The sequence below is a fragment of the Mytilus trossulus genome, chromosome 11, assembly GCF_036588685.1.
Source record: "Mytilus trossulus isolate FHL-02 chromosome 11, PNRI_Mtr1.1.1.hap1, whole genome shotgun sequence".
Classification (NCBI taxonomy): domain Eukaryota; kingdom Metazoa; phylum Mollusca; class Bivalvia; order Mytilida; family Mytilidae; genus Mytilus; species Mytilus trossulus.
Window position 1 is genome coordinate 11,956,024 of NC_086383.1, and position 27,077 is coordinate 11,983,100.

At 32.2% G+C, this 27,077-nt stretch overlaps 1 protein-coding gene across 1 annotated transcript in view; it reads right to left on the reverse strand.

The window, feature by feature from the left end:
• LOC134689728 (MAM and LDL-receptor class A domain-containing protein 2-like) overlaps nt 1-26,482 on the reverse strand; it is a 43,769-nt gene extending 17,287 nt beyond the window's left edge. Inside the window, exons 1-20 of the mRNA XM_063549695.1 lie at nt 26,383-26,482; nt 25,340-25,414; nt 24,169-24,270; nt 21,797-21,887; nt 20,631-20,772; nt 19,180-19,264; nt 17,696-17,890; nt 17,306-17,432; nt 16,276-16,392; nt 14,775-14,884; nt 13,521-13,636; nt 12,096-12,250; nt 10,940-11,053; nt 9,180-9,271; nt 7,840-7,969; nt 7,154-7,329; nt 6,291-6,372; nt 5,491-5,585; nt 4,718-4,847; nt 636-811 (exon numbers count right to left, since the gene is read on the reverse strand). Coding sequence (XP_063405765.1) covers nt 636-811; nt 4,718-4,847; nt 5,491-5,585; nt 6,291-6,372; nt 7,154-7,329; nt 7,840-7,969; nt 9,180-9,271; nt 10,940-11,053; nt 12,096-12,250; nt 13,521-13,636; nt 14,775-14,884; nt 16,276-16,392; nt 17,306-17,432; nt 17,696-17,890; nt 19,180-19,264; nt 20,631-20,772; nt 21,797-21,887; nt 24,169-24,270; nt 25,340-25,372 — 2,268 coding nt within the window. The 5' untranslated portion in view covers nt 25,373-25,414; nt 26,383-26,482. The remainder of the gene's footprint in view (nt 1-635; nt 812-4,717; nt 4,848-5,490; nt 5,586-6,290; nt 6,373-7,153; nt 7,330-7,839; nt 7,970-9,179; nt 9,272-10,939; nt 11,054-12,095; nt 12,251-13,520; nt 13,637-14,774; nt 14,885-16,275; nt 16,393-17,305; nt 17,433-17,695; nt 17,891-19,179; nt 19,265-20,630; nt 20,773-21,796; nt 21,888-24,168; nt 24,271-25,339; nt 25,415-26,382) is intronic.
• Nucleotides 26,483-27,077: the final 595 nt, after the last annotated feature.

The window sequence follows — 27,077 nt, forward strand, 5'->3', positions numbered from 1 at the left end:
ATATATGATAGAGGTGAAATACATGTTCTGATTGATATTGTGACACGGTATGGATGGCTCTATCCCTATTTTGACAATTTTACCTACTGTGTCTGTTTTATTCACGCATCGTTATAAAAATAGCGGAATTTGATTTGACAATTATACAAGTTAGGGGTTTAGTGCTTTAAAACTAGGTTCAATCCATCATTTCCTTCATTTTAGAATGCCTTTACCAAGTCTGGAATATGAAAATTATTATCGATTCGTTTGATGTATTCTATCAATTGACTTTTCCATTTGATAAGGGACTTTCAAATTTGAGTTTTCGTCGGAGTTTAGTATTTTTGTTATTTTATCTTTAACAGTGAATTGTGAAGAATCCCTGAAATTGTCAGGGATGATGGAGAATCACTGGTCAGTTTAGGAATTAAATATAATCACTAACATTGTCAGGGATTATGTTTATATAGTACAATTAATGTCAGTGATCATACATAATAACTGAAAAGACAAATTAGTTATCTATATAGAATATTAAAAAAAGTAAAATAACGCTTTCTAAAATTCATATTTTAACATCATTATAAACAGAAATAATAAAATATTATATAAAAATATGGAGACATGATTGACAGCAAAACAACTAAGAGAACCTTCATTCCAGGACTTGTAGTAAACGTAACCATCCCCTTGTTCCATTGATCCCCATGGTTACCAGATTCTTTAAATAGTTCATTGTCAGGGGCCGTAACTCCAGTTGATATTTTCAATTCTCCCATGTAATCAGATCCGAACATGTGATAAGCAAATGTCAAACAGTGGTCACCACCTGTAAAGATTAAGTTCGTATCGAATTCAACCACACAAGTTCAGTGTCATGGATGGTGGTTTTTTTTTGCCTATTATTATTATTAATATAAAAGCATTATATGTGATTAGCTTGATTGTTTTCAACGTGCCAATTATAAATGCCAATGAGACAATTATTCACCTTAGACGAAATAAATTAAAATTATATACCTACATGGAGGTCTTTTCTTTTCAGAACCATTTGCCATTCTTTCTTAAGCCTCGGTCACAACTAACCGGATAGGTCGAACGGACGCCTAACGGATACCGTTTAACATTTTTTCAATCCGTTCATGTCCGTCCGGTGGAAAGTTTTGAGCATGTTCAAAACCTTGAACGGACGTCCAACGGATAAAATGTCCGTTGTACGTCCGTTATGCGTCCGTTTTGTACGGTACTCGTCACCAAAATTCACCAACGGGACTTCTACCGGACGTTCAACAGCCAATGATAAATGCCAATTGAAAATTTCGCGTCAGAAATGCCAATTATTGGTATGTCAGATTTCTTAAGGTTAATGAATTCTTATTATTCATAATCGATCTTAGAGTATAGACACGTCTTCACAATCAAGCAGTTCTTATTCAAGCCAGACACTGCCCTTTGACGGAATTTTGAAGAACAAATCAAAACCAGTTACACATAATCATTTTATTTATTCGATTAACATGTATTATTATTGTCGCCTTTGATTTTTCCGTATATCTTGTTCATCTGTTTTCTCCGGTACGCTTCCGTTCGTTGTCCGTTTTATGCGGTACCCGTCCGTTGGATGTGCGTTCGACATCTGTTCTGTCCGGTAGGTGTCCGTTTCTCGTACGTTGCATATCCGATGTGTGTCCGTTATGCATCCGTTACACGTCCGTTTTATTCGGTCTTTACATCAACGGACTCCCAACGGATACCAATTTTGTGAACGGACAACTTTTATTTTCATCGGTTATGCGTCCGTTCGTGCTATCCGATAAGGTGTGACCGAGGCTTTAGAATCAACCTGGATGATACCTTGTTTTACTGAAATGTGCTTCAAGGCATAAAATAATGACCTGTGTGAGTTCATTATTTTCCTTTATAAAAATGCAATTAATAATTCACTTCAAACTTAAATTCGACTGACTGTTTTTTGTTGCCGATTTGGGAACTTTTTTTTTTTAACTTCTATCTATGAAAGGTGTAAAAGAAATCGTCATTGCCCGTATTTTAATTTTAGAATCAAATAACGTGAAGTTTTATTAATTTATCGCTTAAAACCCAAACATTATCATATAAGTGAGATGAATTTCAATGTAGACTTTCATAAATAAAGCCAAAGTGTGTTCTACGGCAAGAAAAACCTTAAAATATGCATCATCTATAACTTAAGCAACTAATAGTCAATATACAGCCTTCAAATTTTATCATATTTATTATCTCTTAGCAAGCTTTAGCAAGCTTTAAAACGTCCTGAATATAACAAAATATCTTGTTAAAATAAAACAACAGAAAGATTTGCAAATACACTTTTCTTAAGCCTCGGTCACAACTAACCGGATAGCTCGAACGGACGCCTAACGGATACCGTTTAACATTTTTTCATTCCGTTCATGTCCGTTAGACGTCCGTTGTTATCCGTTAGACGTCCGGCCATATCCGTTGCATGTCCATTAAGCGTAAGTTTTATCCGTCGACGTCCGTTCTGTCCGGTGGAAAATTTTGAGCATGTTCAAAACCTTGAACGGACGTCCAACGGATAAAATGTCCGTTCAACGTCCGTTATGCGTCCGTTTTGTACGGTACTCGTCACCAAAATTCACCAACGGGACTTCTACCGGACGTTCAACGGATAAAACGGATGAGAAACGGACTTCTACTGGACGTATAACGGATAAAACGGACGATGAACGGATCTGAAACGGATAAATGCCAATTGAAAATTTCGCGTCAGAAATGCCAATTATTGGTATGTCAGATTTCTTAAGGTTAATGAATTCTTATTATTCATAATCGATCTTAGAGTATAGACACGTCTTCACAATCAAGCAGTTCTTATTCAAGCCAGACACTGCCCTTTGACGGAATTTTGAAGAACAAATCAAAACCAGTTACACATAAACATTTTATTTATTCGATTTACATGTATTATTATTGTCGCCTTTGATTTTTCCGTATATCTTGTTCATCTGTTTTCTCCGGTACGCTTCCGTTCGTTGTCCGTTTTATGCGGTACCCGTCCGTTGGATGTGCGTTCGACATCTGTTCTGTCCGGAAGGTGTCCGTTTCTCGTACGTTGCATATCAGATGTGTGTCCGTTATGCATCCGTTACACGTCCGTTTTATTCGGTCTTTTCATCAACGGACTCCCAACGGATACCAATTTTGTGAACGGACAACTTTTATTTTCATCGGTTATGCGTCCGTTCGTGCTATCCGATGAGGTGTGACCGAGGCTTTAGAATCAACCTGGATGATACCTTGTTTTACTGAAATGTGCTTCAAGGCATAAAATAATGACCTGTGTGAGTTCATTATTTTCCTTTATAAAAATGCAATTTATAATTCACTTCAAACTTAAATTCGACTGACTTATTTTTGTTGCCGATTTGGGAACTTTTTTTTTTAACTTCTATCTATGAAAGGTGTAAAAGAAATCGTCATTGCCCGCATTTTAATTTTAGAATCAAATAACGTGAAGTTTTATTAATTTATCGCTTAAAACCCAAACATTATCATCTAAGTGAGATGAATTTCAATGTAGACTTTCATAAATAAAGCCAGATCTATCATATTCGTATGCAAAATTTTGAAAATCTCGTTGATTCACATTGAATAGGTTGATTAATTTTTGGTTGCTGGCTTAACGTCCAGTGGCAAATATTTCATGCATGTTCAGGACGATACACACAGAATATGAAATCATACTGTGGCCCACATGTATTTATATTCGTTTTCGTGTCAGTTCTTAACTTTTTTCAATATATGTATACATTTTACTCTATCAAATAATAAATTTATAAGATATTCTTATATCTATTTAATAACATTCACGTAACTCACAAAATGGTTTGGATTGGGAGGGTATATAATCATATCCTGGTTATCTATCAAAAAATGTATTGCTATTTAATGGACACTCTTTCTGAATATTTCATTCGTTTTAATTAAAATTGTTGAAAAGATAACCACTTTTCAGCAATCAAAATGTCATAACAAATAAAAAAAAACATATTCCTCCCCTCTTTTCCATAAACTAAGTTGGTACAATAATTAACTTAAAATGTGTCTTGTATTTGTCATACACCATTGTCGGATGGTAACAAATAATTTTGTCTTTCTTCATGCAGTTCAGTGAAATTTTTATTGTGTATGGATAATACTTTTTAAAATGTTTATATCTAGATTAATCAGCGAGTTTTATTTCACATTCTAAATAAGCCGTATGACGTATAAAAACCTGAACGCATTAGAAAGGAAAATCCCACTTCAGTGTGGTCGGTAAAAGAGGACACTTAATTTTGCAAATCTTCATAAAAAATAATATATTTTTGACGGTATTTAAGTCATATAACGCATATGTTAATGTTTTTCTTGTCGTAGAAGACGCCTCGTGGTGTCAGGATTGTTCATTTGATCAATCCTGACACCCCAAAGTGTGTTCTACGTCAAGAAAAACCTTAAAATATGCATCATCTATAACTTAAGCAACTAATAGTCACTATACAGCCTTCAAATTTTATCATATTTATTATCTCTTAGCAAGCTTTAAAACGTCCTGAATATAACAAAATATTTTGTTAAAATAAAACAACAGAAAGATTTGCAAATATACTTTTCCAAATGTACTGCCGATGTATAGGAGAAGATTCCTGAAAAAAATAAAAACAACACGTTATATGCAAAAACTATTTACCATTTAATGAGGAAGAAGACATCAACCTAGCAACTGAGTTGCTGCTCACAGGGGACGATACTTCTATATATTTGTACATGCTTCCTTCATATGCCGCTTTTGGTCCTGTTCCAGAAGATGGTGAACCTCCCTAAATATTCATTTGTGTATAATATTATAATATTACATAACAATTTATAGTAATGTTTAATAGTTTTTTTAAATTTCAAATTATCGGCGCACTGAAAGTGACTGGAAACTATAATAATTAAAAAATTACATTACAATTTATGTTTAATGTGTTATTAAATTTACAATAATCAGCACACTGGAAGTGGCTAGCTGCGAGTATATGTAAATATTTCTTATTAGTTACAACTCAACATTATAACACCATTCCCGTTTAGAGAAGCCAAGAACACTTTGATAAACAAATTATAGTACAATGGGTGTTTCAACTTTCTTACAATGAGCAATTATATAGTGGCTGAACGGACGGATGTACGGACGAACGTAGTCGAGAGGATATTTGGACACCAGCAACAATTTAGATTTTCTTATGTGAAAAAAACCACGTACAATTCCGTAGAAACGTTTTTTTTATTGCATGCCTTCAATAACGTAACAATCGGTGGCCATCATAATTGGCTGAATATATCAGCATGGGACAATCAAAATTCATAAGTCATAGAGAAACTGATAATACAATAGAATAAGAAGGCTAAAATCTAAGACATAGTCATTAAATCATCTAAATCAAAGCATCAATAATACAATGGCTTGTAATGACTTACTGATAGAGGAGTCCAATCAAAATCGTCATTTGTCGCTTCAACCAAAAAACATGAAGCACCAGTTTCAAACGAACATGTTTGCGATTGGCCGCCACCTGTGAAGAAGAAAGAAACATCCTGTGATTGTGAGAGAAAATGTTTTTTATTATTCAAATTACTTATGAATTATATAAATGAGCCCGTCGCATTTGAATGAAAACAATAAACAAGCTTTTAATGAGATGACTGGCATCAGAATGAGCGCAGCCAACATCCAGTGCCTCAAAATCTACAGGCACTCGAACAAGCTCTTCAACAATAAACTTATCATACATACCAAGATTAAAAAATACTCCTCAGTGACCATCGAATAACAAATGTTAAAAAGGGCAAATACAGTATGAAGTTGAAGATCTTTGAGGACAAATAATTCTTAAAGTTTTGCCAAAAACAGCTACGGTAATCTATAATTGACAAAAAAAACTTAGTATTTAAAAGATTTAATGGTTGTTAACAGTTAATCTATAATTATTAACACATCAATGATAAATCAAGACAACACAGAAAAAGACGGAGACTCCTTTAGGACTGAATTCGACGCTTTATTCAGTTCTTGACTCGACGGATCAGTGCCGTTTTAAAGATTTAGGATAAGCATGAACGACATTGATATTAGTGTGACGTTGTCTCAACATTGCTGTGAGAAATGCAATAATTAAAATACATTGTGAATTAGGACAATGAATATGACCAATTTCAAACTAATTTATTCTATATTTCAATTGATTTTGAAGTTTTATGTAGAGTAATACAAATCTTACCGCTTGTTCCAGGGGTAAGTGAAATATCATCTATTGCAATGTCACTTGACCAGTCAGATCCACGAATACCTTCAATTGATAGCTAAAACAAACCGTTTAAGGTAAATTAGCACACAGTACTCTATAGATTATCTTAATAATTGTTCTCTTGTTGACTTTTTTCACTTTTTATGAGAAACATTTTATCTGACAAATCATTATACTTCTTTATTTGTGTGTAAACTAATTTGACATTAGTGATGTATTCACAACTATCTTTGAAAGTCTTTTGGAAATGTTATCAAAGGTATCAGGATTATAATTAAGTACACCAGACGCACATTTGGTCTACATAAGACTCATTAGTGACGCTCATATAAAAATATTTATAAAGCAAACCAAGTACAAAATTGAAGAGCGTTGAGGAGCCAAAATTCCAAAAAGTTGTACCAATAACGACTAAGGTAATCTAAGCCTGGGATAAGAAAATCCTTATTTTTTCGCAAAACGTTTTGTTAACAGGAAATTTACAAAAATGACCACATTGGATTGAAGTGGGTTGAAGACTTAAGAAGGCGCACTACAGGACTTTGAAATCTTAAAACATAAGGTTTAGTGTACCATAAGTGAGGTGACACGAAATAATGACATTCCAAGCTTTTATTTGTCCTTCAGTGGTTTAACAATTAATTTCTGATTAAACTAACAACGCATTATTACCTGTCAATTTCCTCTTGATTTAAATAATGCAGGAAACAGAATGATAAAAGCATAACACTTAGATTTTCAAAAGCCATGAGACACATGGTTACGCAAATAAGTCTTAACTCGCTGTGCAATGTAAAAACACTTCAAAGAAAAAAAAATATTAAAAGGCTACTTACTTTAAGACCATTCATGGCAGTTATGTCAACCTCCCCTTTGACCCAATCATTGCCCTGAGATCCAGATCGAGTCCATATAGCTGATTTCGCTGTGGTCGTTCCTTCTGCGTATATATTTAATGTACCCATAGAACTACCCTTCATGTGATACCAGAATGTCATATGGTAGCCGACATCTACAAAAACAATAAATCATGCAGAATTAGTACGCTGCAAGACTTGTAGCCTGTAATTCAGTGGTTGTCGTTTGTTTATGTGTTACATATTTGTATTTCCTTCATTTTTACTTAAATGAGGCCGTTAGTTCTCTCGTTTGAATTGTTTTACATTGTCTTATCGGGGCCTTTTATAGCTGACTATGCGGTATGGGCTTTGCTCATTGTTGAAGGCCGTACGGTGACCTATAGTTGTTAATGTTTGTGTCATTTTGGTCTTTTGTGGATAATTGTCTCATTCGCAATCATACCAAATCTTCTTTTGTATCCGATTTGTGAGAGCTTCCATCAATTTAAGACTTTTCTAAAATGAACATCTTAATTTATGAGAAGTTGGGCGTTAGCATATGTTACAATTAATGAGTATATCATCAGGTAACAAGTTTTGTTAAATTCATGTTTGTAACACTTGTTTGGAGGTGACTGATTCTTTGAGGAACTAGAGATAAGTTTCTTTTTTTTAAATCTTACTTGACAACTGTATATTTGTTGACATAACTGCTTTATCCCCAGCCTGTCTTGGTCCTGATGCCTCTATATAGACATATTGAAACCCTGTGTGGGCATTATCTGGTCCTGTATTACTAGATGGTGTACCTAGCTGTCAAACAAAGATTTCAATACAGATAAAAGCATTAATTTTATATAGTCAAGACATTCACTTGTTTTATTTTTTATGAAATCGAACTATAAGGCATTTGTACACAGTTAACTAAATCGCAGATAAAATGAAGCAACAGTTGTTGACCGATGTTCACATTTTAAAAAGGGATTAAATTACTTCGCCTTTCTTAATTAGTACAATTTTTTTTGTCATATGATCAAGCTCGCTTTTTCTCATTGATTACTTTAATTCCTCTTTTAATTTCTACCTTTTTCTTACGTGTAACTTTCCTTTTCCTCATTTGTAAATTCCCTTTTCCTAAATTTGTTTTTTTTTATATTTCCTTTTTGTAAGTCTTCAGTTACTTGTTTGCGAATAAAGAATAATTTTTTTCATTCATTCAAGACCATGGATTCATTCTTGACCAGCAAAAACCTCTCAAAAATATCAAAATAGCAGTACTAAAGGAATTTAGATATATAATATTATCAGTAATGTACACTTTAAAAAAAGTTTTGTTACTAAAAAAAAATCACGCATTATAAATATATACGCTGTTGCAATAATTATTTTTTAATTTGTTAAGAAAGCTTGATCGGACTTACGTTAAATGACTCTTTAATCACTTTTCTTATTCGGCTTTTCATTTAGTTTTGAGATTCAATTCATCTCTTAAGTTTAAGTTTGAATACTGACGACATTCACACTCATGTCACCAATGATACACGAAATCATGATATTTAACAAGCTGCTAGTCTGTGTATATTTTATCACCGAACAAAAGATACTAGCATATAAACAAATCAGACTAGTTTAACTTGTGTCCTTCAGTAACAAGTACATTTTGACACTGCTTTCAAAACGTCTGGATTAAGTAAATGATTATCTTGCTGGTAGCTGGACTATAGAAAAAGAAGATGTGGTATGATTGCCAATAAGAAAATTTTCCACAAAAGATTAAAATGACACAAACATTAACAACTATAGGTCACCGTACAGCCTTCAACAATGAGCAAAGCCAATACCGCATAGTTAGCTGTAAAGGCCCCAATATGCAGTTTTTATTGTATTTTTACTTTTACGACACATGGTCCAAATATGGAAAGGTGGAGATTTGACTCTTTTACGATTGGTCTCACCCATCACATCTCGCGAATGCGATGTGTATCATTTTAGATTTTGAAATGGAACATTACTCTCAACTTACACTTTGATAGTCCCAATTAAGCTCATGATTTGCCTCCGTTTCAAAAATGCATCTTTCTCCATACTCAAACGTACATTTGACTATTGCTGAACCTGAAGAAAGTACTGATTGTTAAATAAAAACACATCCAAAATAAATAAAAAATACCAAAACACAAAACAAAACGGCAATACAATGGAAAAAAATAACGAGGATGATTAACATGAGTCCACCAAAACAAAGAAAACTCATTACTCAGCAAAATACTGGGGGTCAGGTTTCCTGCACTTTTTTTTAAGTTATGGTCAGTTCTAATTTTTTGATGAAATTAAGGTACACTGTTGATGGTCTTTTTAACCTATTTCATTTGTATTGTCATGGTGTTGCAAGTACTTGATCTACTTTTAGGATTTTGGTCTCTTCTTCATTTTTTTTTATGATAATTGATAAATGATTTATATAGCCAGGTAAATTTTCACATAGAAAATAAATATGAACGTTGAAATAGTTATCAAAGGTAGACGAACGTTTCGTCTACATAAGAATAATTAGTGACGCTCATATCAAAATATATCTTTTAAACCAAACAAGTACACAGTTGAAGAGCATTGAGGATCCAAAATTCCAAAAAGGTTGTGCCAAATACGACTAAGGTAATCTATGCCTGGGACAAGAAAATCCTTAGTTTTTCAAAAATAAATCGAAGTTTTGTAAATAGGAAATTTAAAAAAATGACCACATCATTGATATTCATGTCAACATCAAAGTAATGACTACCGGGCTGGTGATACCCGCGTGGACGAAACGTCACATAGAAGTGATAGCGACCCAATGATGTAAATAGAAAAAAATTAAGACGAACCAAGCAATTATTAGCTAGCAAAGGTAATGTATATCTTTGAACGGAAATTAAAACTTTTTATTTTAAGATTTCATTTTCTTTAAAGTTAAAATCAGAGATAACTAATAAACAGCAGCAAGGTACAGAAACAAAAACGTCATTACATAACTAAAATTAGTTGCAAGAAAACAATGTTAAAGAAGGCATTTAATAAAAGAACAGTAAAATTACACTGCAGAAAACATGCAGAAGATAATTCTGAGGTGTTTAAAAATAACGTTACGGCAACATATACGATACAAAGGAATTAAATGAACTTTTGTTTAAATTTGAATTATTTCAAGGACTACTGATATGTGTGTATATAAAAAGCGTGTCTGGTATTCTAAACTAAAAGCCATGTATCTTTAATGAGTTTTTTAAACCACTGGGTCCTGTCAGCTGATGCTTGATGCTTCGTCACTGAGAGTATCACCAGTCCAGTGCTGGCATGAAAATCATTGATATAGTTATTGTCTGCAAAGTATTGAAAAATACAGTCCTTCGTTTTTTGTTTTACCTTTCAAATAAAATGACACTCTAAAGTTATCAATTTGTTTTATTCGAAACGCTGTCCTTGATTTGTATTATCGGGAACGCTCAAAGCCAATCAATTGAAAGCTTTGCCTGGGGAAGTTCGACCTTAGTTTATTGATAATTCCTAAATTTATGAACGGATAATGACAAAACAATGCAATATTAGGATATTTAGGTAGAAAGTTTTATTAATTTTAGTTAATGCTATATTATGACCATATACATATTATTTTTTAATGTGTAGGCTCAAAGAAAGTTTAGCAACCAGCACACCAAAAGCATGCACTAGAGGATTATGTTATTTCAGGAGACTCCTGACACCGTGATAGAGGGCATAACAAAGATATGGTAACAATATACTCACTAGTGAGCATATCACAGTTTGTGCCTGATACACCTTGGTTACATGTACATGTATAGTCACTGGTACCCTCAGGGCTGCTGCACTTTCCATACATACAAGGGTTGGTGACACATCCTGAGAATAGTAGCAGTTATTACATTACATGTGATGTCTATATACCAAACAACTCAATCATCTTTACAAATAACACATTTCTTATAAAAAAAAAATAGATCTGTTGTTAGTGCCAATGAGACAACTCTCAATTCAAATAGCAATTTTTAAAAATAAACCATGATAGATCAATGTACGGCCTTTAACACGGATCCTTGGCTCACATCGAACAACAAGCGATAAAGGACCCCAAAATTACTAGTGTAAAACCATTAAAACGGGAAAACCAATGGTCAAATCTATATAAAAAAAACGAGAGACGAGAAACACGTATAAATCTATAAACAAACCTTTATATCTGGTAAAACATAAGGATCAACCTCTATCGTTCTGTATGTGGTAGCTTTTGTCTTTAGAAGTATACATGCACATACATCTTTTTTTTACATGAGATTTAAAAGTCGCGTCCTTTTTCTTATAATAGTTTGAAATGGTTACAGAAACCAAATGCATTATTCACAACTGCAAATTTTATGTATTGTTTTGATATTGGATATTGTGTTTGTGGTTGAACTCTGTGGGACTTTTTTAATGCATTTCACAATTGTCTTGTGTCATTGTATTTTGAAACTATTTTTGAATTTTTATTTCTTGTTCCATATAATTATATTTCAAGATAACAATTAAACCACAAAATACGTCACCGTTATGAGTGCTTATCTGTTCCTTAATGGGAAATGTCCCTTGTCATTCTGCGGTCGACATGTAATAAGGTACTATTATATTATTAATTTATGCATTTGTATGTGCTGAGTGTTCTTGTGTTTGTTTGTACTGTATATTTTTGTACGGAAAATTTATATTTATAACATTTTCAAAAAATAATTTTTGTACAACATTGATAATAAAGACAGCGTATATATTTAAAAAATGTTTCTATCTCAAAAAGAATTATCCTAAAGGTTTCATTTAAACAATCGGCCAGTCCCGTTATTCAAAATATTGCTTAGATAATACGTATTAAATAAATTCAAATGTTCATTATTTTCAGGTAAATACAAACCTTTTCCAATTGATTGAACTTTGATAGAGAATCCTGTGGCCGCTGGCTTCGTTGAGAATGTATTACTGTCAAATCTTATTATCATAGCATTGCTCAGCTCATCTGGTGTACTATCCCATATCTCTTCATCAGCAACAAAGTTTGTGCCACATTTCCTGTATTATAAAAATATAAAATAAAAAGAAGATGGAGTCAGACTGTTCTTATTTCCATGGCATTGCTCAGGTCATCTGGTGTACTGTCCAATAACTCTTCATCAGCAATATATTTCGTACCACATTTCCTGTATCATAAAAATATAGAATAAAATGAAGATGGGGTCAAACTGTTCTTATTTTCATTGAATTGCTCAGGTCATCTGTTGAACTGTCTAATCCCTTTTCACCAGTAATATAATTTGTATCTCATTTTGTATATTAAAGACGAAAATATGGAGCAACTACAGTCCGCAGACTGAAATGTCTTGCCTGCTGTATTTTAGGTCAATAGTCTTTCCGATTCATGTGTCATTACCAGTATGACAAAACTTAAAATCATAAATATTCATGAAAATTAGGTAATACAAAACTCATCAAAGGTTCCAAGCTAAATCGGTAGTAAACTGCAAGTGCATAAAACTCGTCATTGTAGAAAAAAATCATTTAGAAGTTCAAATTAATATCGACGTTTAAAAATATTCAAAACAAAGAGTTGCCAAAAAAAATGCCAAAACTTGTTAAGGTCACCGATGCCTGGGGTTTTAATAACTTAGTATTGCGATTGATTATATTTTATTTACAGCATAGCTGTATCAGTTTTTTTCATGTCAGCACAGAATTTATTATTACCAACAAAGGCACCTACCAAGTGGTTGAAAAAAATCATCAAAAAGTAAAATCACAAAAAATACTGAATTCCGAGGAAAATCAAAACGGAAAGTCCCTTATCAAATGGCAAAATAAAATGATAAAAAAAACATCAAACGAATGGACAACAACTGTCATATTCCTTAATTGGTAAAGACATTTCAAATGTAGAAAATGGTTGATTCAACCTGGTATTAAAGCGCTAAACCTCTCACATGTACGACAGTCGCATCAAATCCCAAAATTTTGACAAAGATGCATAAGCAAAGTGTTACAAATAGGGATACAACAACAACACTAACCCCAACCAAAAACTGGGGTTGAGTTCAGGTTTTCCGGATGAATAAACTACGCTTATACCTATGTCTGACGCTGAAATTTGTTTGATGTTATCACCAGTGATGATTGTAATATTAACGAACCGTGTGTCTGGCGAATCAAATTATAACCCTTGTATCTTGATATATTTTTATTCACAAAAAAAAACGGAAACTTTTGGCAAAAAGGTTTATCTTTTCTATAAATTTCAAATATATATCACTTTTATTGTGTCTGGTAAGAAATATTGTAACAAACTTACTTTGGACCTTTCTGTCCTAATAAATTATATCTGTACTCCAACCAATGATTGCAAGCAGCGTCAGCAGATATATCCATGTACTGTACTGAAGCTCGAACTAAATTATTAACAGTTCCCTGAAAGTGATAAAACAAGTACACAGCACAATTTTCAGTTGTTATCTAAATATAAGGAAGTATATTTCAACAAAACTGGATTGATTTTGGCGAAGATACTAAATGGACGTTGTCACTTTGACACATTCCCCAATTCCATTCTCAATGTTATTGAAACGCAAAAGTCGAAAACGAAGGAGCATCGCCATTGCAAAAAGGACAAGAACAAAACACAAACAACAGTATACAAAGCACAACACAGTTTCTCAGGAAAGATAAGCAAGTATTGCCCTACACCTGGCAATTGTCGGGTTATTTCTCTGTTAAGTTTTAAGAACAAGGGTATTTTTAAGTAAAAATAAAACTATTCATCATTGGATATATGAATGATAGATTTGATCAAAACAGATAACTGTCCTTAAAAACAAAAAAAATAAATCTTCTCTCTTCATGTTCATTTTTTTTTGTCTGGTACGTGTAAATAATTATTATATGATTTGGATATTATGACACATGTTAATATTATTGGACGAGAGGACTTCTGGTAGTTGTTCATGACATTGTTTATTATTCAAAAGACGGCGTTGACCGAATTTCTTTAAGTAAACAATGTTAACAAGATGGCGGTGCGATAATAAAACAAACTGGATCGACGTCATTCGAACGTTAACCGTGTAATTGAATTAATATTTTTTTTAAAGATTATATATTTTATCAGACAGCAATTTTTCATATTTTTGCGTCAACCAATAAATATATTGATACGACTGGTCTATTCAATGACAATAATATACAATTTGCGTGTACTACAGGCCACGAATGTCTAAACATGAATTCCTAATCTCTAATTTTTTTTTAAAATAAAATGATTAAACGAACTTTTAAAATAATTCATTGATGTATAAATTGGACCAATTTACTCACAAACATATCATAAAAGTCCTATGAATCTCACCAAAGAATATGCACTCGAGTTCCATGGGATTATATGCTGATTGCAGCAATCGAAAATCAGGTATTATTTTGCCTAGAATAATTGTTAGAACAGTTTATAGATTTTCTCTTGTGAAAAAAAAACGAATTGGCCCATGCAAGAGTCAGTAAAATCTTGTAAGATAATTTGTTTGATGAATTCATTTCAAAAGATGACAATTCTTACCTTTATCAACCAGGTACATTCTAGTCCTGTTGGGTAGTTAGAGGGGTAATTTGGGGATTGGATCAATCTTTCCTCTCCTGCAGCAAGGTTGATAACACCACCACAGGTTTCTGTAAAATATTTAAATAACCATACGTATCAAATTTTTTTTTTTTATCAAATCCTGAAGAGCAATACGCCTTAATAATGGAAACCCAATCAACAAAAAACCTTAGCAATGTAAACATATTCTGAAAAAATATTGAACAGACCTGTATATAGTTGAAGACGGTATGTTGTCCTTTAGTTTTATTTTATTTAATGTCGTCGGTGGATTACTGTCTATTCGGTGAAAAGCAAAATTGACATTTATTCATATATAGGTAGCATATATTCTTCCAGAATTACAAACAATTTGTGAAACATATTCCATGTACGTACACATTTACAGGCCCATACATTGTTGATAAATATGAAAGTCCACACTTGTATACATTGCCTTTTTCACTATTTCTGATTCAAGCGTTACTGATAAGTCTTTTGTAGACGAAATGCGCATCTGGCGTTAATACAAAATTTAATCCTGATATCTATGATGATTTAATTAGAAGATCAGACAGCATCTAAAATTGTATCATCAATTCATGTTAACGTATTAATGCCGGAATATGTTCACAAACCAGGACACAGGTCAATACCAACCATAACATTGAACACAATGGTAACAACGACCTGATTTTGTCCGCAAATGAGTTGTCAAATATCGATGACACATTGAACATGATGTACCTTTACGGCATTTTAAAAGAAAGAATCATAAACCAAAGCCTTCTGAGATAATAACTTTTCAACACCTGATCATGAATCGACACTAGACCGTCACATGAGTGAAATATTGAATCAAACGGGACTGGTGTGTAAAATAGTGAACGGAACACATAAATATTTAGTTAATCTTTCTTTCACAGAATGCACGTTAGATGGACATTTCTGATTTGACTATTAAAGCAAAACAACTTTTAAAGAAAAGGCTACCGCCTCTAATAGAATATGATCATTATTCCAGACCGGAAATTATTGAATCCGGTTTGAGGTCGGCGCTATTCTGGGTTGTTAGGGTGTAAGGCAGGAACAGTGTTGTGTAGATAGTTGGTGAAAGATGATTTAAGAATAAAGATGTTTTGATAGTCCGCGTCCAAGACAAAATCAGGTTTAACTTTCTGATAAAACTATTCAATTGATTGTTATTTACGAAAATAAAATAAAATTTGTTGTACATGTAAGACTCACATCGATGTTTGTTCCTTTAACAAAATATCGAAGGTTTAAAAACAAAGGTATCGGCCAAGTACTAAAATTAATAATTACTTTCATGCGTCCGTATTATTTATAAGTTGCAATACTTATTATATCTCCTTTTGATTCGTTTTTTATGATTCCCTTTATTTGTATTCTTATTGTTTGTTAAATAAAGGATAATACGGAATATCATCTGAAAAATGCGTCACAAATTGCTACTTACGACTATTAGAGACAGTTCGTTCACAGATAGCACCAGTAAGAACATCTGGACAAGTACATGTACATTGAAAATTAAGAAAGCCACCATTTTGACAGTTAGGTATGTTTGTGCAATGGTCTACAAATAAAATAATTGTAAAAAATCAATATTTACGTGTGACTTCCAAAGATAAATTGTTGTTGTATAGATTAACATTTCATGTGTCAAAACAAGAATACACATTCTCGAATCTTTAATCTGCTGTAAAATTTGAACTAAAATAACATCTTGTTCTGTCATACAAGCATCATTTGATATTGATTATTTTTGTTTAGCAATTGTTGGCATTTAAGCCAATAAAGGCATTCTGTTATATTATATAAACAAATTATTAATTCATACCTGCTCATGATTTCTTATAACTGACGGAACATCTTTTGACATGTTGGGCGTCATGGGGCCGCGGAACAAGACCTTCATTACTGCATCATGATACTTAACAACAATTTATAACTTTTCCTCAGATTTTTTGTATATTATTGTGTCTTCTTTAGTCGATTCAATTAGTTTATGGAAAGGAAATAAATTGATTTGACCATTGAACACGCTCACTTTCCAAGCTATAATATGAAAAAATCTATGAAATGTGCCTTTAAATGTCACTCCTATTTTGGACAAAATCCCTCAAAAAATCAACACAAATGATAATTCTATGATGATTTCAGTAACTTTTCATGAATTAATTATGCTAGTACGTAATGCATGTACATGGTATTCTTATTTATGTAACAGTAGTATTCTACTTGCCATGCAATAATTAGAAGTTTACATTTTATCATTTGTAAAATGCTATATTTAAGGTAATTATATATTCAATTCAATAAAAGTCACATCCTCTTTTGAAGATTCCGTGAGTCTTATTTCTGACTTTTAGGTAAAAAAAAAAATATATCGTCAATATCTTCGACTTATCATCTTTGCGAACTTCTGAAATAAAATGATATTTCATGCATATACGTGGCAATAAGGAAAAGCCTGTAAATTCACTTACCTGTACATGTATAAGCATCAGTAACATCTTGTATATCATAGAACTCTAAACCATCAGCGGAATCGGCCAAAAACTCTAATCGTTGATCTTTAAACTGAATAGTTTTTTTGCCATTCGTTGAAAAAGCCTGAAAATGATAAATTGCTAATAAGTCCAGTACTAAATAATTTCATTGCACATCAAACTATTTAGTAAAAATATATAATATACAATAAACACGCAATGAAATTGAAAATCTGTCATGTAGTGCAAAAGAAATCACAATGGTAGAAATGCTTTAATACGAACTTTGATTGTGTATGTAATGTTTTTGTTTCAACGAACTATTTACCTTGGTCCTCAAATATTTTTTTAATCATTTCTTTTTTCTTAAATTGTATAAATACTCACATACAGACTGTACTGCATGGCTGATTCTGCATCATAGGGGTTGTTGTCTTGTGTGTTTGCCTTCACCATGTTGTTATTGTCCCGCCCATTCTTTACATTTGGCCATTCTATTGTGACGTAGTTATCACGATCAGATCTAGATTGTTCATGTTTTCCTCCCATGGCATGTAACATTTCATGAACAGATGTTCCAACCTGCAAGTAAAGCATTCTTTTAATTTGAATTTGATAATTATTGGACAGAAAAATTGAAAATGTCAGTAAATTGTAGAAATGTTTTTTTTTCGGTTCTTATCTATCTTCGGATTTCAAATATTTGGCTTTGAGCACTTCGGACGCAATGAAATCATTGAACGTGTTGTTTTCAAATTTTAACATCACTGGGTCGATACCTCTGCTGGTGGACTATCAGTCCCCGAGGGTATCAACAGCTCAGTAATCAGTGCTTCGGTAATGATATGATTTTACAAACTTTACTAAAATTGTCCGTTTATAAACTTTGAAATTATTATGACTTAGGTTTCAACTCCCTCATGCAAAGTTGGCTTTAGATGAATTTGGCTATTTACTTTAGATATTTTTAACATATAGCCTTCAACGATTTTCGGTACTTATCTATCTTCGGATTTCAAATGTTTGAATTTGAGCGTTTCTGATTAAGGTAAATCCAGATAAGCTCTTCGGTTTCGTGCTTTATAGTTGCCGTCGTTGCAATTAATCTGTCTTTTTCCATTTGCATTGCAGCTTTTCCTTTGTTTGTCTTCGTGGTGTTTTGTGTATTTTGGTTTTGTGACACTTGACTCGACTCGATCTGTGCTTGGGCATCCCGCTTTTGGGTTATTTTTCTTTGGGAGTTCCTGGAGCGGATGTGTTCTAAGGGGCACTTCACACGTAAGAGGATATGTTTTACCGTGTTGTTTTAATCTGTTTAACTTGTATGTGTGTACGTGGTAAGTTGGATGTATACTATTGGCTACAAAAACTTTATACCGGCCACATTATCAATATGAATCAACTAAAAAAACATTTTACCGGCGACATTGTTAATATACAATCAACTACATTTTTCTTTTGTGTCTTTTCCATACGTACATATGGGATAGTTGTAGAGTTGTCCCGAGCTCGATTCAATCTTAGAGCAGTGTAAATTTCAGTGCATCAGCAGGGCCTTTTTTACACTCCCACACATATCTCTGGTAACTAGATTGGGTACTGTTTGGGCTTCGGTTGGTCAAAGTTGCCCCGAATTTGACCTTGAGATCAATTTACTTATTTCTTTGTAAATTGTTGAACTCGCCAAAAGCTTTCGTCTTTACCAAAAAAGGAACTGTTACCTACAGTATGTTGGGTTTTTGTTTTGAAAATTGGAAATCAAACGATATACTAGTAGTTAGTAAAAGTATACAAACGCGAACAAAACATTGGGATAATTGTTCTCTTAAATGAATGAAAGAAGTCGCGTGCATTTCATTGAACATACTCACACTTATACAACCTGGTTCTGACAAGCCAAGAAACTGTATGTCGTTTCCTTGGGGATTCACATTTCCTACGTAGGACCAACAACCTCTGAAAAGTCAAGAATACGAGATTAAAAATATTTGTTTTGTTTCGTGTTTTTTACTTCTGATTTGTTTGGGGGGAGGTGTTTTTTATTGCTGTTGTGTGGTTTGGTTTTTTTGTTTGTTTCTTGTTGTGTGTTTCTTTTTTTTTTGCAGGGGTGTTACTAAGTGGTCACAGGCAAGAATATGCTGCATTCGAAAATACGGATTTTTTTGTCTTATGAAATTTGCTGTTAGAAAATATTGAAAATTATTATATATCAAGGAATGTCTCTCCCTCATTTAAAGCTCTGATTCCTTTTACGGATTTGGCTATACTTTTTGGAACTTTTGGATTAAACCTCTTTGTCTTTTATATAAGCTTTGCATGAATTTTACATATTTTGGCCACGAGCATCACTGTTCGACATGTATTGTTGAAATCCGCATCTGATGCAGAAAAATTGGTACCGTTAATGTAATTATTCACAAATGTTTTTCGGTTATATTTTTGTAAGTTCAATCATAATATTGTACATATAGAAATCCACCAGTTGTATCTTATTAATAAACACAGTGATGGTAATTGATATGGTTTTGATCAATTCTTCAGCGAATAAGACTGAGTTTGAATTTATATTACAGGTAGTGCATGCATAGCACTGAACACTTTACCTGTAGATGTACCTGATCTTGCTCCGTTCGAAGTTCATACTGTTCTCTGAGTTTAAAGTCATAAGAAACGAGTGACCGGTGAAAAATAATGTTCTTCCACTTCTTGAACTAATGCATACTAACACAATAAACTTAGTCTTCTGTGCACGAATTTATTATTTTTTTCGTGTAAATTTCGTATAATCGTCATTTTTGTTTCAATCGGTCAGTGTTGTTGTGAAAATATGGCAGGTAATTAAAGTTCGTGTTTTGAAGCCGAAGTTTAACGATGGTCACCTGTTTGTCAACAATCGACAAATAATAAACAAAAAAGCATGGAAAGAGAGCACGTGTTTAACATGTAAATTTAGATAATAGTTTATTTTAAGGACATCCATGCGTATTGTGATCACCGGATTTTTACGAGATGGGTCACACTGAGGTCACTTTGCATACGGAAAATATGTCGGGGGAATAGCTTGCTGGAAGGAAGCAATTAAAATGAAGTAAACTTCTACTAAATATGAATAAATGAAAGAATTTCTTCAGAAAAAAGTATATGTCCATAAGTTTTATAATGAAAACTATCCATTAAGTTATAAAAAACATATGCGTTATTTTTTTTTATTTGAGGTTTCTTATGACTTTAAGGAAAAGGGTGAGTCCATTAAAGCCGACAAAATAAAACGATAAACTGTATCTAATATTTTATATACATATCGAACTGTTCAATTACTTACGGTGCATTTATAAATGTTATAACATTCTGGTGTCCAAGTTCTGTTGGGTTGAACAAGGGATCAGAAGTTGTTACCCATTTGATACATGTAAAGTCATAGAACTGTTTGATGGCTTTGTTTATGACTGTTATAGAACTTGTGGCTGCAATTAGAAAAGTAAATTTTAAATACATGTTATGTTTAAGAACAAATCAAAATGTAAATTAAAAGTAAAATCCAGATGTTAATTCTTTCATTTACGTGGAACCAATTTTTGTTAATTGAATCACTGTCATAACTTTGTTCATTCTTGATAGCTTGGTGGTGAAAGAGAGCATGTGTGTATATATAAGAGTCTAAAGGAACAACAAACAAGTAAATTTAATATGAGCCGGATCGTCTAAAACGAACAATACCGCACAAACAGAAATATAATAGTAAAGTATAAGTATTTGTACTACAATCATGAAAAATGTACGCACGAAATGAAATCGTATTTGTTAATATTTTGGCTCAACACTATGCATTTGGCATTGACTATAGCTATGTGTGTTGACGTCTAAAGATCGTTTATTAAAAAGAAGATGTGGTATGAATGCCAATAAGACAACTATTCACAAACGATAAAACGACACAGACATTAACAACTATAGGTCAACGTACGTATGGTTATTTTTGTAAATGGCTACTGTTTCATTGACATGTATTCCATGCATATCTTCAAAAAATTCAAAACGGAAAGTCCGTTATTAAACGACAAAATCATCAGCTCAAACACATCAAGCGAATGTTGGATTAACCCTGGTTTTATAGCTAGCTAAACTTCACTCTCGTATAATTGTCTTTTTGATGATAATCGAGCGAATACAATTTGTAAATCAGCAAATACTACTAGCATAAACTTGCAATTTTAATATTTAATATAGTAAATGTTTGACAGATTTCAATTAATCTAAAAGAAATATCTTCATTTGAATTGTACGACAAATTTTACAGGATATTAAACATTTCAAAAAGATGATTTATCTCACTAAAACAAGTTTTAACACAATTTCAAATGTCATTTATGCCACTCCGTAACTACTTGTTTTTAAATTAGAAAAAAAAGTTACGTATCTCATATTCTCTATAAAGAGCAACAAGTGACACAATGCATACTTGTGTTGTAAAACGAGTTATGTACTTACACATGTTATATATTCTATAAGGGACTATTCTATTTTTCCAAAGATAATTTGTATTTGTGTAAAAATTTCTCTTTCTTGAGCCTGAATCTTCCTGGAAAATATGTATTATGCAATCTGGTATTATGTCAAGAATAACGATTAAACAAACATGAAAGTTATAATAATCGCTATTGTAAAGTGTAAGGTTAAATCATATGTTTGTTTTGACTTTTTTTTTAAAAATCCAGTTTAAAATAAAAAAAAAAATGAAAATCGGGAATTAATGCCCTTTTTGAATTATATTGATTTTTTTTTCAAAATAACGGTTTTGTTGAAAATTCCGAAGATATTTACTGACGTCAAATGTTAACGAAGGATAAGCATATTTTGTAATTGTGATTTTTTTTGTATTTTGTAATGTCGCTGCGAGTTGGATGGAATAGGAGATAGAAATTCCTTAATGATAACTGTTCTCATTTCTATATTCAGTCATTTAAATCACTTTATGCGGCGATATCAAATACTGATGAGTCTTTTGTAGATAAATAAAGGCAACAGTAGTATACCGCTGTTCAAAACTCATAAATACATGGACAAAAAACAAAATCGGGGCAACAAACCAAAACCGAGGGAAACGCATTAAATATAAGAGGAGAACAACGACACAACACCGAAACGCAACAGCACACAGAAACGGACCAAGCAACAGACAATACACCACGAGAATAACAAATATAACATCAAAACCAAATACATAAATATGGGATAGACAAGTACCGTGCCACGTCTTATCTCAAAAATGTAGACGACACGTGCAACTGGCGCATATAAAAAATTTCAATCCTGGTATCTATGATGAGCTTATTGAAAAATATGATAGAAACGATTCGAATAGGTTCATGTTATCAATCTGAAAACAATCCAATCGAATTCCATTTAGCAACAACGCTAGGCATTGAAAAATTATAATAAAAATATCGTACTACAACTTTTAATTTTTAGCTCTGTTAGAATATAATGTCACCCGCAATGTGCAATGTGTTGTGTATCTGACAAGTGTTTTACTCTCAACACCCTTCAATTTTTTTTTGTCATAAATAATAATACTAGGAAGACAAGAAAAAAAATTTTAACCTTAGCATTATTTAAAATTAATTCAATGTATACATCATAATACGGTATAGGCATGCACTTCTCGGCAAATATATACAGCAAAAACTTCCAGATTTTATTTTGGCACAGTTTTTTTTATCACAGAAACATGGACGAATGAAAAAACCAGACGCATTTTTGTCGACACAAATATCTTATTATTGGATTCATTGGGTTTTTAGGGTTTTTTTTTGGTTAACAAATGCGGTAAGCATTTTTCGAAAGTAAACAATTTATATTTGCATTAAAGATATTTTATTCGCTTAAAATACGGATTTTTTCTTAAGATAAAATTTTGAAAGGAAATTTGTGACCGTGTCAAAGAAACAACAACACATTTAAAGAGTAGAGACAGCCCAAGGGTGTTTAACTCAGCGAGAAGAATCTGCAGCCGGAGGCGAGCTTCAGCTGGCCAGAGAACACAACAAACTAGTTCAGTGAAAATAGACTTAACACTTAGAAACATATAAATGCAATACAATTTAAAAACATACAAAACTAACAAAGGCTACTTTATATGCATTGCTGTCAGGGAAAATAATTGTCATTATTTCATGAAGAGGATATATAATAAAACACAATATCTGATTATATAAAATATGTATATTGTAGTAAAGTATATATGTACATCAATTATGAGACAATGATAGACCATTTGTGAACCTTTTCTGTTTAAGAATATATATCTTAGTTTTCATCACAATTGCGAAAAAGCTACGGGCTACGGATCTTAACAAAAAATTGTCAGATGCAATAACGGTTTCCCTTAATTCATAAAGCAGAACGTTATTTCATATGCTACCAAGTTCTTTTTAGGCATTGCAGATTAATATATACTTTTAATAAGTAATTTATAGTATCAAGGTTAGCTTTAAAAGAAGCCATAAAATGGATCGTAAGTGGTCTTTAATCTGATTTTTTCAAGTGATGACAACATCCGGCTTTTTTAGACAGGTTTAAGCCTATAAGATATTAATGAGGCGGATATGAGCTCCTAAGGTACACAATACACTTATAACTATGTTTTTTCGATTGAATAAGTACACAATACACTTATAACTATGTGTTTTCGATTGAATAAAAATAATTGATATGTCTGCCTTACTTTTTTTCCATTTGTATGTTTATAGCAACACTAATGTTACTATAATTTCAATACGGTACTACGGTACGGTACTACGGTACGGTACAGATATCACAATCAACATTTGATTTCAATTGATACCAAAATATTTACTTACCGAATCTAATGCAAGTTCTGCTATCTGTTCTGGTATAAGTTTGTGTGAGTCATGGGAATCACCGTATGTCTTGGCACTTTTTTCAGGATGAAGTCCCTGAACCTGTTATAATTACATTGAATTTCAAATATCGTAACTACAATCATGTCCTCTTTTCCCGAATATGATTTATAACTTGGTTTGTACTAACATGAGCAACACGACATTGTCACATGTTAAGCAAAGTCCGCTTTCACTTTCGGAGCACATGAGATAACCCTAGCTTTTGTTTGTGTACTATTGTTTGTTTGCTAGTTTTTTTTCTTTTTTCAGTCATATAAGGTTTTTTTCCACTTTTGAGAGTTAATGTTCCTTTGGTATCGTTCGCCTCACATTTTCAACTAGTATTTTCTCTTTTTAACTGGTTTCAGTATCTTCTAAAGAGTTCAAACTTCTCACGAGTACCGTTTGCACTTTTCCATGTTATTTTATTAATGTTAAATGGAATAACACAAACTGATTGAACATTGCAAATTTCATGAAAGAATAAAAAAAAAAGTACTTTTGTTATCACATTATGAAGCTTCTATGGTAACAAATTTTTTATGGCTATTCATGTACTTTTCATACATATTTCTAAGCAATTAGAATTGATCTGAAATAAAAATGATTTTTGCTAAGGTTATATGGTCCTGTCTTCCAGCGCCTTGAGTTTAAAGAATACATCTTTCACACATTAAAGTTTACCTTTATCATGTTTATTTGTGCAACGATAAATACAAAGACTGAAGATTACCTAAATGAGATTTTTTTTTAATGTTGCTCATTCATAATTATCAAACTAAACAAAACCTTTTATTCAATAGGAGTCTATTTATTTTTGCAATAATTTCTATGCATTTTTTCCGAAAAAAATCGAAACACTTCTATGCCGATAAGCAATTTATGACATAGAAATGAATAAATAGAAAAACTTTTTTTTCTGTAAAGAAACAAAAGACAAAAGGGCCAAATGTTAAAAGAACAAAGAACAGCATTCAACTAACTGTTTCTTTTGTCTGTTACCAATGAACACAAAACTTTGAGATCATGTTCGATTGCTGTATCTATATTTATTTTCTTATTTCAAGCTTCTAAATAGAGCGTAAAGTTTATCCGAAGTCCATATTATTAAATATTTTCCAATACTTACGAGATGAAGTTTCCCCTTGTTCTCAATTTCCATACCTTCAAGCAGGTTAGATAAAGGGTCATCAGGATCAATATTCTAAAAACAAATTTCAACAAGATAGATTATTTATCTTTCAATTCACATTATTCCCCATTTCATTTCTCAATTTTATTAACATCTGTTATCAAATTGTTAGATCAAAATGTATATTTACATTCCGTAATATGATCGCAAAAAGAAGCTACAAACCTTCGTGGTGGAACATGCAACCAAAGGAAAAATCTGAAAATGAACTTTGCTGTGAAATGATAGAATTGTAATTAATATAGTTAGACTTTTTTCTTCATTTTATAAAAATAGATATCTCAATTATCAAAGTGAAAATACACAAAAGTTGTTAATAGATAATAGTTAATTAATTTATTAAGTTATTAGTTAATAGGGAGATGTGGTATGAATGCCAAAGAGACATCTCTCCATCCAAGTAACAATTTATTAAGGAAAACCATTATAGGTCAATGTAAGGCCTATTCAAAATATATGAAAGCCAATCTAAACATCATTATTAATAGATAATCTAAAAATGTATGTAAATTATTCCTAAAATTTACAAAAACAAATAATGAAAAGCTGAAAAAACAAATCTTATCTATATCTAAATTTAGATATAAAATTTTCATCAATAAGAATTGACTTTATCTATCAAATTGTTTCGACAAAGGGGCGTTTAGTTGCTGAATCCAGGTGTGCAATAACCCCACATTCTTGGAACGAATTTGACAAACATGTGATAACCTCTGTTTTGGCATTATAATCAAACAGCACCTAATGCGTTAATGTCCATGTACTCTCCATGCATTTGTACAAATGTCACTTCCCAAAATATTGACTTTTTCAATCCATTTTATCAACAAAAATTAAATTTAAAAAAAGTATTAAACGTTTTTGAGAATTGCAAAGATTTGAATACGTTTTGATAAGATTGTCAGGCAAAGCAGAATCAATCTCACATTCATGTGATTCCTACAAAACAAAATATAAGATTTTGAAATTATTTTAAATACCTCAGGATGATCTATAGGTAATTTCTCTGCTTCTTCTTTTTCATTTTCATTAGTCGTTCTCAGTTTGTTGATTATTTTCTCTGCCAACAACCTTTCTTCATCTGTAGTCATGCTTTCGTCAGTTTTTCTTGCGTTTACCTTGCCGGATCTGTCAAGATATGTTTGGGAGGTATGCCACTTATGGGCAAGTCTTCCTTGTTGAACCTAACAAAATACACTTTCAATACAATATAAAAAAAAAAAAAACTCAACAAGAAACAGAACGTTAGAAGGATTGGAAATAATAAGTAAATTAGGATTTCTTAGAATCAACACCGATTAACATCACTTGTTGACTCTACTAGATCACAATGTTTATGAAAGCAATCAAGGGAGAAGGTTTGGATCCATTAAAACGTTTAATCCCGCTGCAAATGTTTGCACCTGTCCTAAGTCAGGAATCTGATGTACAGTAGTTGTCGTTTGTTTATGTAATAAATACGTGTTTCTCGTTTCTCGTTTTGTTTATATAGATTAGACCGTTGGTTTTCCCGTTTGAATGGTTTTACACTAGTAATTTTGGGGCCCTTTATAGCTTGTTGTTTGGTGTGATCCAAGGCTCCGTGTTGAAGTCCGTACTTTAATCTATAATGGTTTACTTTTTAAATTGTTATTTGGATGGAGAGTCTCATTGGCACTCACACCACATCTTCCTA